Source organism: Lepidochelys olivacea (genome assembly GCF_965140295.1).
Source record: "Lepidochelys olivacea isolate rLepOli2 genome assembly, chromosome: 19".
NCBI classification, from domain to species: Eukaryota; Metazoa; Chordata; order Testudines; family Cheloniidae; genus Lepidochelys; species Lepidochelys olivacea.
The window spans coordinates 14598455-14615172 of NC_140429.1; the positions used below are offsets into that span (position 1 = coordinate 14598455).

The window sequence follows — 16718 nt, forward strand, 5'->3', positions numbered from 1 at the left end:
AGGTGACATGTCTTTGTCAATTTCAGGGAGCAGAGTGGCATTATGCTGTCAGTCAGGAGTAGCAGAGATTCACCTGTCATTGCCATGGCGAGTGAGAGCCCCCTCAAAGGTAAATTTAATCTGAGAAGCAAATGTAACTTCCTAACAGTGAGATCAGTCAAGCTGTGAGATGCCTCACAGGGATGTGATAAAATACATTTATATCTTAGGTCCTTGTAGTCCCCTCTCTGTACCCATCTGTTGTCTCTTGTCTACGATTGTAAACTCTTTGGGCCAGGAACCATCTTTTGGTTCTTTGTTTGTACGGCACCTAGCATAATGGGCCCCTACATGCCACATGGTGGTGATGATGCCAGCCATTCTCAACCTCTTACATGCAGTGACCCCCTATTACAACAGGCAAAAGTTTCAGGATTCCCCTTCGTATGGCACACATCGCGGAAATCTATTTGTGACACTACCCACCTCGTAGGGCCCACGTCTCCTCTCACTAGCACCAGAGTACCTCTATTGACTCCATTGAAGTTAATCTTGATTTGTACCAGCTGAAGTTCAACCCCAGGGTGTTTCGACTCCTCTCAAGCACAATGACTTGTTGAGCAAGTGGCCATGTTGAATTCAGTTGCTACTATCACATCCCCCAGCAAAGAAATCAGATACTCACTGGGCACCAGCCCTAGCCATGCACAACTTAAGAGTTATTCATGCCACTATGGGCCAGATCTTCACCTGGTGCAGACTGGCATAGCTCCATTGAAGTCTGGATTTTACTGGTGTAACACACACACACACTGGCATTATACTGCCCCATCTCAGAGGAGTTGAGTCACATTCACATACCCTTCTGTCTATTGTCTCCAGCACACGAGGAGGAAAGCTTTGTGGTGAAAATCCATGATATGTTGCATACCCATCTAGCTAAACATGTAGTAAATTCAAGCCGAGTTCTATTTGCCAGGGGCACTAAGCCTTCTGCTGGAATGCCCCTAGTGCTATGCCAGTCCTGCTAGTCAGACTTCTACACAGCCCTTAGGCCCCACTCCCTGCTCTGCTAATATTAAAAGATATGATGAAGTCATGTCAGAAGTGCAATCAGATAAGACATTGTGCTTCATATTGGCTAGTCTGGCTGCCTGGGAAGAATCTTAATAAAAAAAAATCTCCACTTGAAAATAGCATTTTCATTCAGGTAGCATCTGCTGGAATAGCTGGAGATGTCTGTGGTTTTCTGAAATGGTCTGAAACTAGTCAATTAAAAACCTGTTCGCTGAGCCATCAACAGATGACTAGAAAACTCCACTGCGAAAGGATTTTCTAAAAGGCCGGGGGGGTTAGGAGTGGGTGGGCTTTTAATTACATGTTAGGGCAGCCCCAGACCCCCAGCTCGGCTGGTGTGAACTGGAGTAAGCTCCACTGATGTCAGCGCAGCTACACCGATTTTAACCAGCCAAGAATCTGACCCACTGTGTACTGATGTGATTTGTTTTGGCACACAACAGCCGAACTGCCCCTCATCTTTTGTTCCCAACTCATGAATCTCCTGGAGGTTGATGTGCTGGTGTCATCTATAAAGAGTGGGGAGAGATTGAGCTTTGGAGAGGTTTTGTTTCATGTTTGCAGTCTGCAGAGGTAGGGAACAGAATCATTTGAATCTCAGACCTCTCTCCTACACTTGTCTCCAGTATCTAGGCTCTGCTTTACGTGCACAGCTCCTGTTGAGCTCAGTAAGTGCCTCTAATGGCAGGACTGGAGAGGAGGAGCAGATTCCTCATGTCTCATGAGGCAGCAAACATTTGCTTGACCTTCCTGAGAAAACCAGGCAATATAAAATCATAGAATATCAGGGTTGGAAGGGACCTCAGGAGGTCATCTAGTCCCACCCCCTGCTCAAAGCAGGACCAACACCAACTAAATCTCCCAGCCAGGGCTTTGTCAAGCCTGACCTTAAAAACCTCAAAGGAAGGAGATTCCACCACCTCCCTAGGTAACCCGTTCCAGTGCTTCACCACCCTCCGAGTGAAAAAGTTTTTCCTAATATCCAACCTAAACCTCCCCCTCTGCAACTTGAGACCATTACTCCTTGTTCTGTCATCTGATACCACTGAGAACAGCCCAGATCCCTCCTCTTTGGAACCCCCTTTCAGGTAGTTAAAAGCAGCTATCAAATCCCCCTCATTCTTCTCTTCTGCAGACTAAATAATGCCAGTTCCCTCAGCCTCTCCTCATAAGTCATGTGCTCTAGCCCCCTAATAATTTTTGTTGCCCTCCGCTGGACACTTTCCAATTTTTTCACATCCTTCTTGTAGTGTGGGGCCCAAAACTGGACACAGTACTCCAGATGAGGCCTCACCAATGTCGAATAGAGGGGAACGATCACGTCCCTCGATCTGCTGGCAATGATCCAACTTATACAGCCCAAAATGCCATGAACCTTCTTGGCAACAAGGGCACACTGTTGACTGACATCCAGCTTCTCATCCACTGTAACCACTAGGTCCTTTTCTACAGAACTGCTGCCTAGCCACTTGGTCCCTAGTCTGTAGCGGTGAATGGGATTCTTCCGTCCTAAGTGCAGGACTCTGCACTTGTCCTTGTTGAACCTCATCAGATTTCTTTTGGCCCAATCCTTTAATTTGTCTAGGTCCCTCTGTATCCTATCCCTATCCTGCAGCATATGGTGGGTTACCTTTAGGAGGAGGACAGCGATGAATGTGATGGTGAAGGTGATCATCACTTTGGCATACTCCTCGGAAGACAACGTCTCCTGGCTTGGCAGGAAGCTCTGAAAGGAAAGGGAAGTGCCCATGATAGTCATATGTCTTTATTCCAACATCAAGGGCCAGATGAAATCAGTTGACAGTTTTGGTCTGATTCCTTGGAGACACATTCCTTGTTTTCCCTGTTATCAGGGAAAACTTTCATGACTTAAAGGACCAAACATTCTGGTTCTGCTGAAGTGGGAAAGTAGTAATCCATAAGGGACAGTTTTTCATTTCCTGTTGATAACCAGGTGTCTGCCAGTGCTTCCTGGCCTGAATCGGGGCTTTGATTAACCCTGGGTGGATCCAGCCCCCACCTTTAATTGCACCCACTCTGACAGGGAAATGTGTAATGGCATCTCCATGGGCAAAATGCCTTGCTCTGATCAGCAAAGGCAGATCTCGAGCTGGTCAGAATGCCCCTCCCGCCCCAAGCAGAAAATATCAACAAAAATGAAACAAAACAAAAAAATTATCTACATTTTCCATGGAAAATTTCAAGTTTTTGGGGGGTGGGGGCAGGGAGGAATCAATCCCCAACATATTTTAATCAAAAAATAAAATATTTTGGCCAAAACCAAATATTTTGATTCTGAAATGCTGCTGCAGTGCCTCCTGGGAGCTATAGTTCATGTGCCCCATGCTCCCAGTCTCTGCAATAGGCCAGGCTCCATGATCAGACTCCATCTCCCATCATGCACCTCGCTGTCCCCTCTGTGCATCAGACATAGTTCCGGTTTTGGCTGAAGTATTTCTTTTTTTGCCAAAATATTTCAGTTTTCAGATGCTCTATTTTTCAACAAAAAATTTTCTGCAGAAAGCAGACACTTTTCATGAAAAATCTAGTTTCATGAAAACCTCAATTTTCCACAGGAAAACAGTTTTGATGGAAAATTTTCAACTGGCCCGAATATTTTCACTTAATTTTAATGCATTGATTTGTTATCTAAAAGCTGATCCCAATCCATTGAAGTTAATGGCACTTAAGCTTGTGGCTAAAGTTAATCATGTTTAATTGGTTTGCTGAATAGGCTTCGACTTGGTATGTGCTTAGGTTAGAGTTGTCAGGTGTCTGGTTTTTTACTGGAATGCCTGGTTGAAAAGGGACCCTGGTGGCTCGGGTCAGTACTGCTGACCAGACCATTAAAAGTTTGGTCAGCGGCGCAGCAAGGCTAAGGCAGGCTCCCTGCCTGCCGTGGCTCCCTGCAGCTCCCAGAAGCAGCGGCCTGTCCCCGCTCTGGCTCCTATATGTAGGGGTAGCCAGGGGACTCTGCATGCTGTCCCCACCTCAAGCACCGGCTCCGCAGCTCCCATTGGCTGGGAACCACGGCCAATGGGAGCTGCGGGTGCGGCACCTGCGGACAGGGAAGTGCACAGAGCCACCTAGCCGCACTTCCATATAGGAGCCAGAAGGGGAACATGCAGCTGCTTCTGGGAGCTGCTTGAGGTAAGTGCCATCCGGAGCCTGCACCCCGACCCCGTCTTGTGCCCCAACCTGCTGCCCCAGCCCCAATCCCCCTCCCGCCCTCCGAACCCCTTGATCCCAGCCTGGATCACCCTCCTGCACCCCAAACCCCTCATCCCCAGCCCCACCCCAGAGCCTGCACCCCTAGCTGGAGCCCTCCCCACCTCCGCACCCCTCTCCCCTTCCCCATCCCGGGGCCCCCTCCTGCACCCTGAACCCTTTGGTCCCAGCCTGGAGCAGACCTCCTACACCCCAAACCCCTCATCTCCAGCCCCACACCAGAGTCTGCACTCCCAGCTGAAGCCCTCACACACTCCCACACACCGACCTCCTGCCCCAGCCTGTTGCCCCCTCCTGCATCCCAAATCCCTCATCCCTGGTCCCACACCAGAGCCTGCACCCTCAGGCAGAGACCAAACCCCCAACCCTGCACCTGAATCCCCTGCCGCAGCCTGGAGCCCCCTCAAGCACCCTGAACCCCTAATTTCTGGCCCCACCCTGGAACTCACACCTCCAGCCCTCAGCCCCCTCCTGCACCCCAAACCCCTCATCTCCAGCCCCACACCAGAGTCTGCACCCCCAGCTGAAGCCCTCACACACCCCCACACACCAACCCCCTGCCCCATCCTGGAGCCCCCTCCTGCATCCCAAATCCATCATCCCTGGTCCCACCCTGGATCCCGCACCTCCAGCCAGAGCCCTCACCGCCTCCCACATACCAACCCCTGAGCCAGCCCGGTGAAAATGAGTGAGTGAGTCAGGGTGGGGAAAGGGAGAGACAGAGGGAGGGGGGAGTGGAGTGAGCAGGGGGCATGGCCTCAGAGAAGGGGCGAGGCAGGGGTGGGGCATCAGAATAGGGGCGGGGCAAGGGTGTTCAGTTGTGTGCAAGTAGAAAGTTGGTAACCCTAGCTTAGGTGCTTTGCTGAATCAGAGCCTTAGTGAAGGTATGTCCTCAGGGAGGCCAATTCCCAGCCTCCCAGTTTTGCCGATTTAATTTGCACCCACAAAATTTGCCGCAGCAAAACGAGTTGTGCTTTTAAGAAATGATGACTGCACAAGCAAACTGTCAGGGAAGGGCACAGTGATGTTGATTAGAAAGTCCTACAGACAGAGATGAAAGTAAGCCGGTACGGTCCAAGCTGGTATAAAGCCGACCGTACTGGCAGGGGGCAGCTTCCCCGGGGCCCGGCAATTTAAATCGCTGCCAGAGCCCCGGGACTCCCCACTGCTGCTACCACTACCATGGGGCTCTGGCGGTGATTTAAAGGGCCCAGGGCTCCCGGCTGTTGCTACCCCGGACACTTTAAATTGCTGCTGGAGCCCGGGGGAAGCGATGGTGGCAGTGGCCGTGAGCCCTTTAAATTGCCTCCAGGCCACACTGAAGGGCTGGCTGGGTGAGTCTGTCCCAAGCCCCACCCCTTCCGCCCGAGGCTCCATCTAGGGTGACCAGACAGAAAGTGTGAAAAATCGGGACGGGGGTGTGGGGTTATAGGAGCCTACCTATATAAGAAAAAGACCCCAAAATCAGGACATCTGGTCATCCTAGCCCCACCCCTTCCGGTTGAGCCACCCCCTGACCTTGCTCAGGACCCCGGCCCCCCTGCATACCGGTAAGTCCCTTAGGTTACTTTCATCCCTCCCTACAGATGACCTTTGGCACTGAGCAGAGCAGAGCTGGGGGTGCTGCTCTAACAGCAAGTATTAAAGAAACATTTTTCAGAACAGAAAAAAACTGGATGAACATTTTGCTGATTTCCCTGATAGGCTAAAGCACAACATGGCACTTGTTGTCCGGGCTCATGCTTGTCGTTCATTTATTACCTACCTCTTGGTTCGCTGAGTGGAAGCTGAGATAGCCTGGGACCTCCATGTAGGAACTACAAAGTGTTAAGACATTCAGACAGAAATCCAGTAATTGCACGGCCAGGAAGGGAAACTTCGTGTGTGCTTTCTACAGAGACAAAAATGCCAGAGTGATCAAGGCTTTATTTTTGGTTAAACGAAAGAGCCATATTTGTGGGTGTTTCCTTAGCTATAAAGGGCCTGATTCTCCTTTATCCTGCACTTGGGCCTTACTCTCTTTTATGCCACAACCCCTTTATGCCACTCTGACAGTGTAAATAGACCTTCAAGTGGACTCAAGTTTAAGTGGCACTTGAAGGTGCCTTTATGCTGCTGAGGTGCTCCAGATTAAGTTATGTCTACACTGCTATCAGTATGTCAGACCTTAAGGTCTGTCTACACTGCAATCAGAGGTGTGACTGCAGCATGTGTAGACATACCCATGCTAGCTTTCATCTAGATAGCTTGGGTAACAGAGCAGGGAAGTCATGGCAGCATGCGTGTCAGCATGGGCTGTACAACACCCCCTATGCCTGGGGTCCTGGATACATACTTGATCAGTGAGCCCACGCTGCCGCAGCTTCAGTGATATTCTTATTGGAGCTAGCTAGATCAAAGCTAGCTTGGGTATGTGTTAGTCATACCTCTGACTGCCATAGAGACATACCCTGACTGCCAATGGGGAGCTGGTCCCCTGCATGATTGTTAACCCCAGTACAAAGTGGATGTAAAATGTGGTGTTTTACCCCTGTTTTGCACTAGGGCACCTGATGGCACAAGGGGGAAAGGCAATGGTGAATCAGGCCTGTCACCCATAAAAGTTTTCCGAAAAACAGTCTAGAAAGTATAGTGCAGGCCAAATTTTTTCAGACTTGGGGTGTTGGGGATGTAGGCAGGAGAGGCAGCAAAATCCATATTTAGGCACCCAATAAATGGGCTGAATTTCATGCAAAAACCCAGTTCTCAGAGTTTCTGGGCTCCTGCTGATGGGAGCTGCTGGCTTTCAACATCTCTGAAAATTGCTCCTGATTTTGATGCCTAAATATCATGTTTGATGCTTACTGTTTAGGTCTGAAGTTTGACTTTTGACCAGAGATGAAATATATGTATTTAGTTATCAATGGCATGAGAGGAGAATTCATCACTACAGTTTCCCTTTAAAGTACTCTCTAGTTCCACTGTCAGACCTCTCTCCGGTCCATCATCTTAGACACAAATGTTCCCCTGGCCAACCCTCAACCTGCTGTCACTTTGCTTTTATTACTGTAAATAAATTACATCGAGTGTGATGAATCAGGCAAGTGAGGTTATAGGAAATGTGATGAATATTAAATGAATGATTCCTGCAGTGGGGCAGAGATTCCAGTTACACAGGGTTGTAAGACTAGCAGTGGACTTTGGGGATGAAATCCTGGCTGTATTTAAACCAATGGCAAAACACCCACTGAGTTCAGTGGGGCCAGACATTCACCCCTTGTTCATATAGCGCACCAAGTATCCTGCTAGGGGTCCTATGTCAGAGTAGATCACTAGCCTATCTGCCTTAGGTATTTATATAGCCCTATCACAGTAGCTTCGGAGCAGCTCATCATCTTTTTAATGCAGTTATCCTGTGAGAGAAGGAAGTACTAGTAGCCCCAGGATACAGGTGGGGAGCTGAGGCACAGAGAAACTAAGTGACTTGCCCAAGATGACAAAGGAAGTCTGTGGCGGAGCAGAGACTTGAACCCATGTCTCCAAAGACCCTGGTGACAATCCTAACTACTGGACTAGCCTTCCTGCTTCTCTGGGGCCTTTGTCTAGTCCATCAAGTTTAGTTTCACGTATACTGCTATATATCTGCACCCCGGCAGCCTGAAAGTGGGCTCATGCTTCTTACTTACCACATGGCTAATGGATGCAAATGACAGCATTTCAGGGACTTGAATGTAGGAACTGAAGATTGTGAAGAGGGTGAGGAGAAAATCCATGATTTGCAAAGCCAGGAATGGAATCAAGAGGCGTTCCCTATTCTGTGAGAGAGAGAGCAGGCAACTGATTATTTCTATTCAAGTGGGATTGATTAGAAAGGGCTATTATAGTGCTATTGTGCTGTTACAGCTAGAAAAAATTACACACACACACACCCCGGCAAGAAATTCCACACCTAACTCTAGATATTAGTGTGACAGGTGTGTTAGAAATCTACCTTATAGACATGAGAGCTGTTCAAAAAATAGGGTTTGTTTTTTTGTTTTTTTGCCATGGAAAATTTAGATTTTTTTATGGCAATTTGAAAGCTGAAATATTTCAATTTGGAAATTCTGCCACTTTGCTTCATGGGAATTGTAGTTCGGGGGCCTCAAGCTGCTGTTCTCCTCTCTAGGCTAAGCACCCTGGTCAGACTATATCTCCCATGATTCACCATGGTTTCTCTTATTGGAGAGGGGGGGCGGTTGCATCATGGGAGTTGCTGACTATGGTGCATTATGGGAGATGTAGTCTGACCAGCCCATATAGGAGAACAACTGCAATTCGGCACCATGGCAGCATTTCCAAATCAACAATATTTTAGGTTTCGGCTGAAATATTTCAACAAAAAATCTTAATTGTCAGTGGAAAGCAGACTCTTGGCATGAAAAAATCATTTAATTGAAAACCCAATTATCCATTAAAAATAATTTTGATGGAAAATTTCCCCCTAACCCTAGTAGGCACAGCGAGACTTTGAGCAAATTTGTGAGTGACCAGTTCAATGGGTTTGAAATTGTAAATAATCTCCCCCCCCCCTCCATCCCTACAAAAACAAGACTGAAAGTTATTTTAAAATGACATACCTTCACCACTCCATAAAGAAGGTAGAAGCTGACGATAAACAGCATGAAGATCAACAGGAAGCTGGTGGTGATGTCCGCTAATAAATAATAATATTAAGATCCCAATGCAACACAGAAGCATTTCAAATCATGGGCCAGAACTACTTAGTCAATCAGTGCTCAATGGAAATTTTAACTGAGTTAAAGACTGGAGGATTTGGTCCCATAAGTCAAAGCTTTTACTTCAACATAATGACTTCTCCTCAGGTGGAATTGAACGCAGGACCGTCACTGCTAAATCCAGTTGCCTCCATCCCATGAGCTAAAGAAGCACCTCTGCCATGTGCCACCAGTAGTAGGCTCTTACCTTCTATACGGAGCAGCTGCTAGCCAGGGACATGACACAGTTAACCAGGGAATTATATAAGGATATGTTGTCAGTGGAAGATAAATATTTTGCAAGGGGTGTTAAGCTGGGCAAATTGTCTCCCAAAACAAGTAGCAGAATACCCATTGCGTGGGACATTTACTTCTGTGGTGGATGAAGCACTGGAGAATAGACTATAAGGGAAAAGCCTAATACGATCTTTCCATGTCCAACTTCTGTGATTCTATGGACTGAGACTCATTCTTGGGCATTGCTATATCTGTTCTTCCCTAGACTCACTCTGCACCTGTGGTTTGTATTGCAGGGGGCTTGAATTGATAGAATCTTGTCTTTTTTTCTTCCAAACACCCTCATGTGAAGGATCAAATCTGGATCCACAGTGCCAGACCTGAGTTCCTATCTACTCTGCAGAATTCTCCTTTCCATTCCCCAGGGCAGGGAGCACTTCTACAGGTGCTACAACAGCCCACGGTGTGCGACAGTAACAACAATGTCCTCCTTTTCCTTCATAGGGGTTTCGGCTTTTGGATCCTGCCTCCCACTCACATGGGGGGATTTGGCTGGTGTGTAGTCACAGTCGCACTAGACATGCTTCCTGCCCTCTCCCAGCCCCAAACCCATGGTCTAAGCTGCCATTGAAGACCTCTGTGCATATCTGAAGAGGATAGTTCCCCCCAGCCTGTCCACTTTGCTTGGGGATTTCACTGCTGCTGGTGAAAGCTTCCCCAAATTGGTGTGTGTATCTCATGAGACTGCCCCAGTCCATGATTTATACAAACACACATGCCAGCAAATGAATAAACGTGGTCTCTCTCTCGCGCGCAGAGATACCCAGGAATTTCATGAGCAGGGAGAAGTATGTTATGAAATAAAAGTCCTTTCTCATTGCAAATGTGGTATCAACAGTGTACGCCATGGTGGTCTGATGAAGCCTATACTGGGCCTTTGCAACCATAGCAAGGGGACTAATAAAAAAACAGGTTTTGTTTGCCAAATGTGTGTTTTGATTAACTTCTGGCCACATCAGAGCTAGTGTGCTGAATGCAGCTAGAAGGGACTTTGAATGACTCCTAATGTTCCCATTGAATGCAAAGAGGCCTGTTTCTATTTTATGGCCCAATAAACTGGCGGGAGAGGGGGGGGGGGAATGCAGGCAGGGCTCGTAAACTGTGGTTTTAATAGTCACATTTGCTGATTGCTGGAGATGGATATTTAGGTTGTTGGGCTGTTGATACACTGCAGAGTGCTGCTTCTGAACAGCTGGGTTCAAGGGCAGGACAGGATTGGCAAGAGAAATAAACCTAACGGTCCTTCAAGCGTGTTCTGCCTCCAGTGCAGGGGGTTCTGGTCCATATGACAAAAGCTGCACGCACACTGTTTTCCTGAATAGCTCTGCTGCTTCCCCTGAATGAGTCCATCAAGATTGTGATGACAACTCCTAGTCATTATTACTGCAGTCATACATTTTTATATATGAATTAAAACAAAAACAAAGGAAATTAAGCCACCACAAATGGAATTAAGGCGTGTTAGAGGTCTGGCCTTTCCATGCGGCACAAAGACCAAATAAAGATGCAACTCCCATTGAAAGTCAATGAGATCTGGACACCTAACGCCTTTGAAAATCTCCCATGTGGGTTAAAATTGTCGCTCAGCTCTTTTCTTCCACTATTGTTTGTTTTACATTTCTGTAGTGCATGATATCACACAGTAGAAATGTGCAAGTTGTTGCTGCAAAGCTTTTGAGAACGATAATGAAATTAAAAGTTTAAATACAAATGTGTGCACTTTTAGTGCACATGGGAAAGCAAAAGCTGAAGGGGTGTAAATTGACTCACAGGAAATGGTAAAGAGTTTCACAACATTCCAGGGTATTATTAACACACTCCACTCTGGTGCAATTTACACACAGAACAAAAGGCGTTGAGGACGAGTGAGAGAACCAGTTTTTTTTGTGGGGGGTGGATGAATTTCCCAAATCTTCTTCCATTTCTGTATTTGAATTCAAGCTGAGCATTTTGCAGTGTTTAAACACATTGTTTTCACTTCTAATTTCTGGAACTATAAAAGTTCCTCTTTGTGGTATTTCCAGTCTGACCAGAAAAAAAAATGCCAGCAATCTCATGAATAGACCTCTGTGAAATATTTGTGATGCACCTTCAAATGCAAGCGTTCGGGATTTCATTGGAAATTTGCAAAATACTGCAACTTTGGGAGGCGAGTGGGTAGAGGGAATATATGCCAAATTTGGCCTTTTTAATTTTGTTTTGTTAAAAAATAGTACTGTTTTCACACAAAATCATTCTGTTTTTAAGCAGAAATCTCAAGGTTTGTGAAATGCAATGTCTCGCTTGGATAACAATTTATTTTTGTATGGAAACTTCATGATCATTTGACATCTTCCCTGCTGCTAAAACTGGCCATTTAATTCAGGGTTGGTAAAATGTGAAATGTATTGTCACTAAATGATTTTTTTTTTCAAAAAATTTTTGGAAACAAATCATCATTTTTATACATCACTACTTGTGGGAACATTTTATATTTGACAGCGGTTCAAAAATGTTGCTAAGCAGCATATACATTTATGTGTACAACGCCTATAGACATGCCAGGTAGCACTGGTTGAAAAAAATAAAAACAAAATTGTGGGACTTTTCTACTAGTTATTCAAATTTCATTTCCCGCCCCCCACCCCCACCCCCCGAAATGTTAACATTATAGATCTGGATCATTGAAAAATTTCAATCAGCTCTGTAGCTAATAAAAAACTGATAAAAATTGGTCTTGTTTTGATCAAAAATTGCATTTTTGCAGAAAAACATCACTGAAAATTTGAAATTCAGAAAAATTTCACCTATTTCAGGGCTGTTATGAGATTTAATCAATTAATATTAGCCAGGGGCTTTGAGATCTGTGGTTGGAAAGCTCTCTCCCAGTATACAAAAAAAACAGAGGATTATTATTATTTACTCCCTAATTTATGTATCTGTTTTAGGTCGGATCTGGGTCTGAAGTTTTCAGCTCTTGCCCCTCAGTTCTAAACTGCAGCATCTGACAACTGGTTTGAAGAAGATTTGGAGAAGAAACAACCTTGGATTGAATGCACCCTCTCAAACGCAGCCCTCTCAGCTTCTCCTCTGGCTTCTCTTCCATCTACTGAACCTACCAATTATGTAGTAATCCTTGTCCAGGACTTTGCAGTAGCCTTTCCCAGTAGCCACCTCCATCGAGTACTCAATCAAGAGCAGTATGCTCATGACCTAGAAGAGCAAAACAGAGGAGATGGTTATGCAGGCAGCCTGCCAATTTCTTATCAACCAGTTTCCAGAGATCACTACTGCTTGGAATTCCTACTGCACAACCCGCCTCAGAGTCTCCAAGTGCCATACAAACGTTAATGGATTGAAACTGCTCTCATTACCACTACAAAAGTTATTTTTCCTCCCTTGGTACCCTGCTGTTAATTGAATTGTCTCGTTAGACTGACCTCACACTTGGTAAGGCAACTCCCATCTTTTCATGTATTTATACCTACTCCTGTATTTTCCACTCCATGCATCAGATGAAGTGGGTTCTAGCCCATGAAAGCTTACGCCCAAATAAATTTGTTAGTCTCTAAGGTGCCACAAGGACTTCTCGTTGTTTTTGCTGAAACTGCTCTGTGAGAGACTGAGGGGAAACCGAGGCACAGACCGATGGGACCTCCCCAAGGTCACAGACAGAATTTGTGGGAGAGCGAGGGAAAGAACTCAGTCAGCCCCGGTCCTGTGCTTTCACCATAACACTCTGCTTCTTCCTCAACCCCCTTGTAGGCTCTGTGGTGAGGAATTTATTTCAAACATCAAAGATTGTTGATGTTCAAAAGAGCTTGGTGCTCATGTAGGCCTAAAGAGAAGGGGGTGGATTTTCCAAAGAGCTCAGCTCAATTTAGGGTTACCACCTTTGAAATGCAAAAAACCCCCATCCAACACCCCCCACCCAAGGCAACTCCTCAACCCCCACCCCTTCAACAGCCACTTACAGTATCTAGAGAGATAACACAGATAGATAAGATTGGCAACATAGCACTTCTCCACCCTGTCCTGTGACTCAAACCTTGTCGCACACAGGGTACACCGCGTGCATGTTGCTGGGCAGACAGCTGCTGTATTTTCAGCAGTTTTGATCTGTTATTGCTTAAACTGCGTTAGTGAGAACAGCAGACACAGAAACTTTTAACATTAGATAACAACACTGTGATAATAATGCAAATCTTTAGACCCATGTAAAAAAACTCCTGGCAGATTAAATTATTTTTCCGGCAACTGGCAAATCTATAAAAAGAAACCCGGCCAAGCCGGTCAAATACTGACCAGGTAGTAACCCTAATCACTATGGGAGCTGCTGGGGGCTGAGAACTTTGACAGTACCCTCCGAGTGATGGTTGCCGCCTGTAGGGCTGGCCAGAGAACAACAAGAATATGGAGGCTTTGGAATTTGTTTTTGTTCTGATGTGGAGCGAAAATGAGGCCTTTGGGATTCTGGCATGAAAAAACACAGGTGAGACAACCCCTAGAACAGCCTGGTGGGTGAGGCACTCAAATGGGATGTAGGAGAGGCAGGTCTGAGTCCTTGCTTCAAATCAGTCAGAGCAGGGACGTGAACTGCGGTCCTCCACATCCCAAGAGATGCTCAACCTGATAATAGCCATCGTAAACTGCAGAAGGAATTTCCAGATTAAACTACATGGAAATAAATGTAGCCTTGCTACCAGCCCCTTACTACACCTGGTGTAGCAGAGAGTTAATGTCCTGCAGTCAGTCCAGAGCTGCATCCCACTACAGATTGATAATGTACAGACATTACATACAGCAGGTGTCTGGGATATCAGACTCCCTCTGGGAAGAGAGTATTTTTACTTGTGGGCTGGCAGTATCATAAAATGAGGACCACAGCAGAGCTCCAGCTGATAAAGCATAAATAAATCACCATTATTTCTTACTGGTTTGGTGCTTTACTGAAACTTTCAACACCACTGGGTGGAAAAATAGGCTCCCCTTTTAGCCCACTGCTCTTCCTGCCTTTTGTTTCTCTTCCTTCCTTTGTTTCTCTCCCCCAGTCCTGTCGTATTTCTCCTTCTTTCTTCTCTCTGCATTTCCTTCTCTGTAGCGACACCCGGCCCATGCAGATTTCACTGCCGTGCCTTTTCCTCACACCGTTGCCAAAAGGTCAGCCAGGACATAGTTCGGGTGACATTTAAAGAGCCATCATTAGCTTTCAGAGATAACACCCCAATAGGACCAATGAGGGAGCAGTTGAGTTGACACCTCACAGAGGCATTGCTTCAGGCTGCCTGCAGACTCAGGAAGGAAGTGCCACATTGCTTACCCTTGGAAGGTTTCCTTCACATTCATCAGGGTGAGTAACTTGATGAGGGGGCTGGGCTTTCTTAAAATAGAAATTTAGATTCTGCAGAATTTGAATATGCGGCATGAGCTCCATAAATAGGACTCAGCCTGTAGCCCATACCTGTACAAACCCTGGTGCATGTCGTATGTGGACATTGGGGGCCACGCTTGTATGTTCTGAGCCATGCATGTACATTGCGTTATATGCCATGAGCGTACACTGTATATTATGGATTCCAGTTAATAAATTACCTCCTGTTTCTCTGTAGCCATCTTGCTATTACTCGCCCAGCTCCTTTGTTATTGGATCTCCCTGCAGCCACTCTGTTCATCTGAAAAAACTGCTTGAGATTTTGAAGACTTTCCCATTCTGCACTGGGGCAAAACGGAGACCTTTCCAAAAATGGCAGGGAAACAGAGCAAGAGATCCACCCCAGAATGGCTTTGTGGGTGGGGCGGTCACTTGGAACATGGGAGGCCAGAGTCAAGTCCAGCATTCGGAGGGAGAAACTTGCACTCTGCTCTTTCACAGACCCAGGGAGCACCTTAACCACTGAGCTAGCAAATCTCTCTCTGGCCCACTGCATATTGTGGAACAGCTCCAACAGGAGATCTTGAGAAAGCAAGACAGAGACTGACTCTTGCTCAGGCACTCACTGGAGATGTGGGACCCCTGGATTCAAGTCCCTGTTCAAATCAGGCAGTGCAGGAAAATGAATCCAGGTCACCCCTACTCCGTGTGAGTCCCATAGGCCTCCAGGCAATTAGCAATTTGTGGGGGCACTCTCTGGTTTTGACTAGAAAATTCCATTCCTCATGGGGGAAAGTTTTGTCCAAATTGACACTTTCCCACAAAATGTTTCGGTTTGGATGAATGAGATAGAAAAAACATTTTGTTGAAAAATTCCTGACCATCTCTACCCATAGCAGGACTCAGTGGTGTCCCCAGAAGCTCCAATGTTCTGCGATACTCCTGGTGCCACAGGCAGCACTGGAGGGACATACTACTTAAACTACTAGGTTCACAAGGCATCAGCGAGTGCTGAAGTGTTGTCAAGAAGAAGCCTATGAGATAGGCCGTGAGCTCAGCCAGACTTCACAGATCTCTCTGCAGAGCTGATCATGAGATAACGGACCCTATGACAGGCACAGGAAGTATGATCATATCCCCCACAAGATAAATAACTGCATACATTCTATCTGGCTCAAACAGCTTCTCAGAGTATTTTGAGAAAGTAGCCTGAAAAATGATGCGGAAGATGACGGACAGGAATAGCTGTGGTTTGTACTTGTGTTTGCAATGGGTGCATACAGGAAACAACCCTGAAAGTAGCAAACAGAGAAGCGATCAAGCCTAGAGCTGTGTGTCTAACTGAGCAGAAGAAAAATTACTCTTATCTGTAATATGATAGCACCTGGAGACTCCAAACAAGCTCAGGACCCTGTTTTACTACGCTGTATATAGTAAGAGACGATTCCTGCCCTGAAGAGCTCACAATCTAAATACACCAGGCAAAGAGTGGGAGAAAAGGAGGATTATTGTCTCCACTTTGGAAATGGGGAATGGAGGCTCAAAGAAACTAAGTGGCTTGCCCCGAGATCACACAAGAAGCCTGTGACAGAGACAGGAATCGATCTCATATTCCCTAAGTCTCAACTGGTGTGAATGCAAGAAAAACAGGATATATATTTATACGTGGAAGAAAGAATCCTATGTAGATGACACCCATTTGTTTTCTCCTGGTCTATCACATAGATACATCCGTCTGTACTGTGCAATATCCCTGAAGTTGTGAGTTCAATCCTTGAGGGGACCATTTAGGGATCTGGGGCAAAAATTGGGGATTGGTCCTGCTTTGAGCAGGGGGTTGGACTAGATGACCTCCTGAGGTCCCTTCCAACCCTGATATTCTATGATTCTATGAAGTGCGAACATTACATGCTACTTTTTCTGTGTGGGAACGAACTTTGCAACTTTGTTGGGAGGTGTTTGAGGATGGAAGAGCTGCTCAGAGCTTTCTCTTACCTTGTTGCTGCTGCGAAGTCAATGCCTCAAGTGCTATTGTGGGGAACAGAAGAGGA

General features: G+C 46.2%; 1 protein-coding gene across 1 annotated transcript in view; it reads right to left on the bottom strand.

Moving 5' to 3' along the window:
- LAPTM5 (lysosomal protein transmembrane 5) overlaps nucleotides 1-16718 on the bottom strand; it is a 43246-nt gene that overhangs the window by 15892 nt on the left and 10636 nt on the right. The window contains exons 2-6 of the mRNA XM_084652256.1: nucleotides 12416-12509; nucleotides 8883-8959; nucleotides 7950-8078; nucleotides 6050-6175; nucleotides 2687-2782 (exon numbers count right to left, since the gene is read on the bottom strand). Of these exons, the coding sequence (XP_084508382.1) occupies nucleotides 2687-2782; nucleotides 6050-6175; nucleotides 7950-8078; nucleotides 8883-8959; nucleotides 12416-12509 (522 nt within the window). The remainder of the gene's footprint in view (nucleotides 1-2686; nucleotides 2783-6049; nucleotides 6176-7949; nucleotides 8079-8882; nucleotides 8960-12415; nucleotides 12510-16718) is intronic.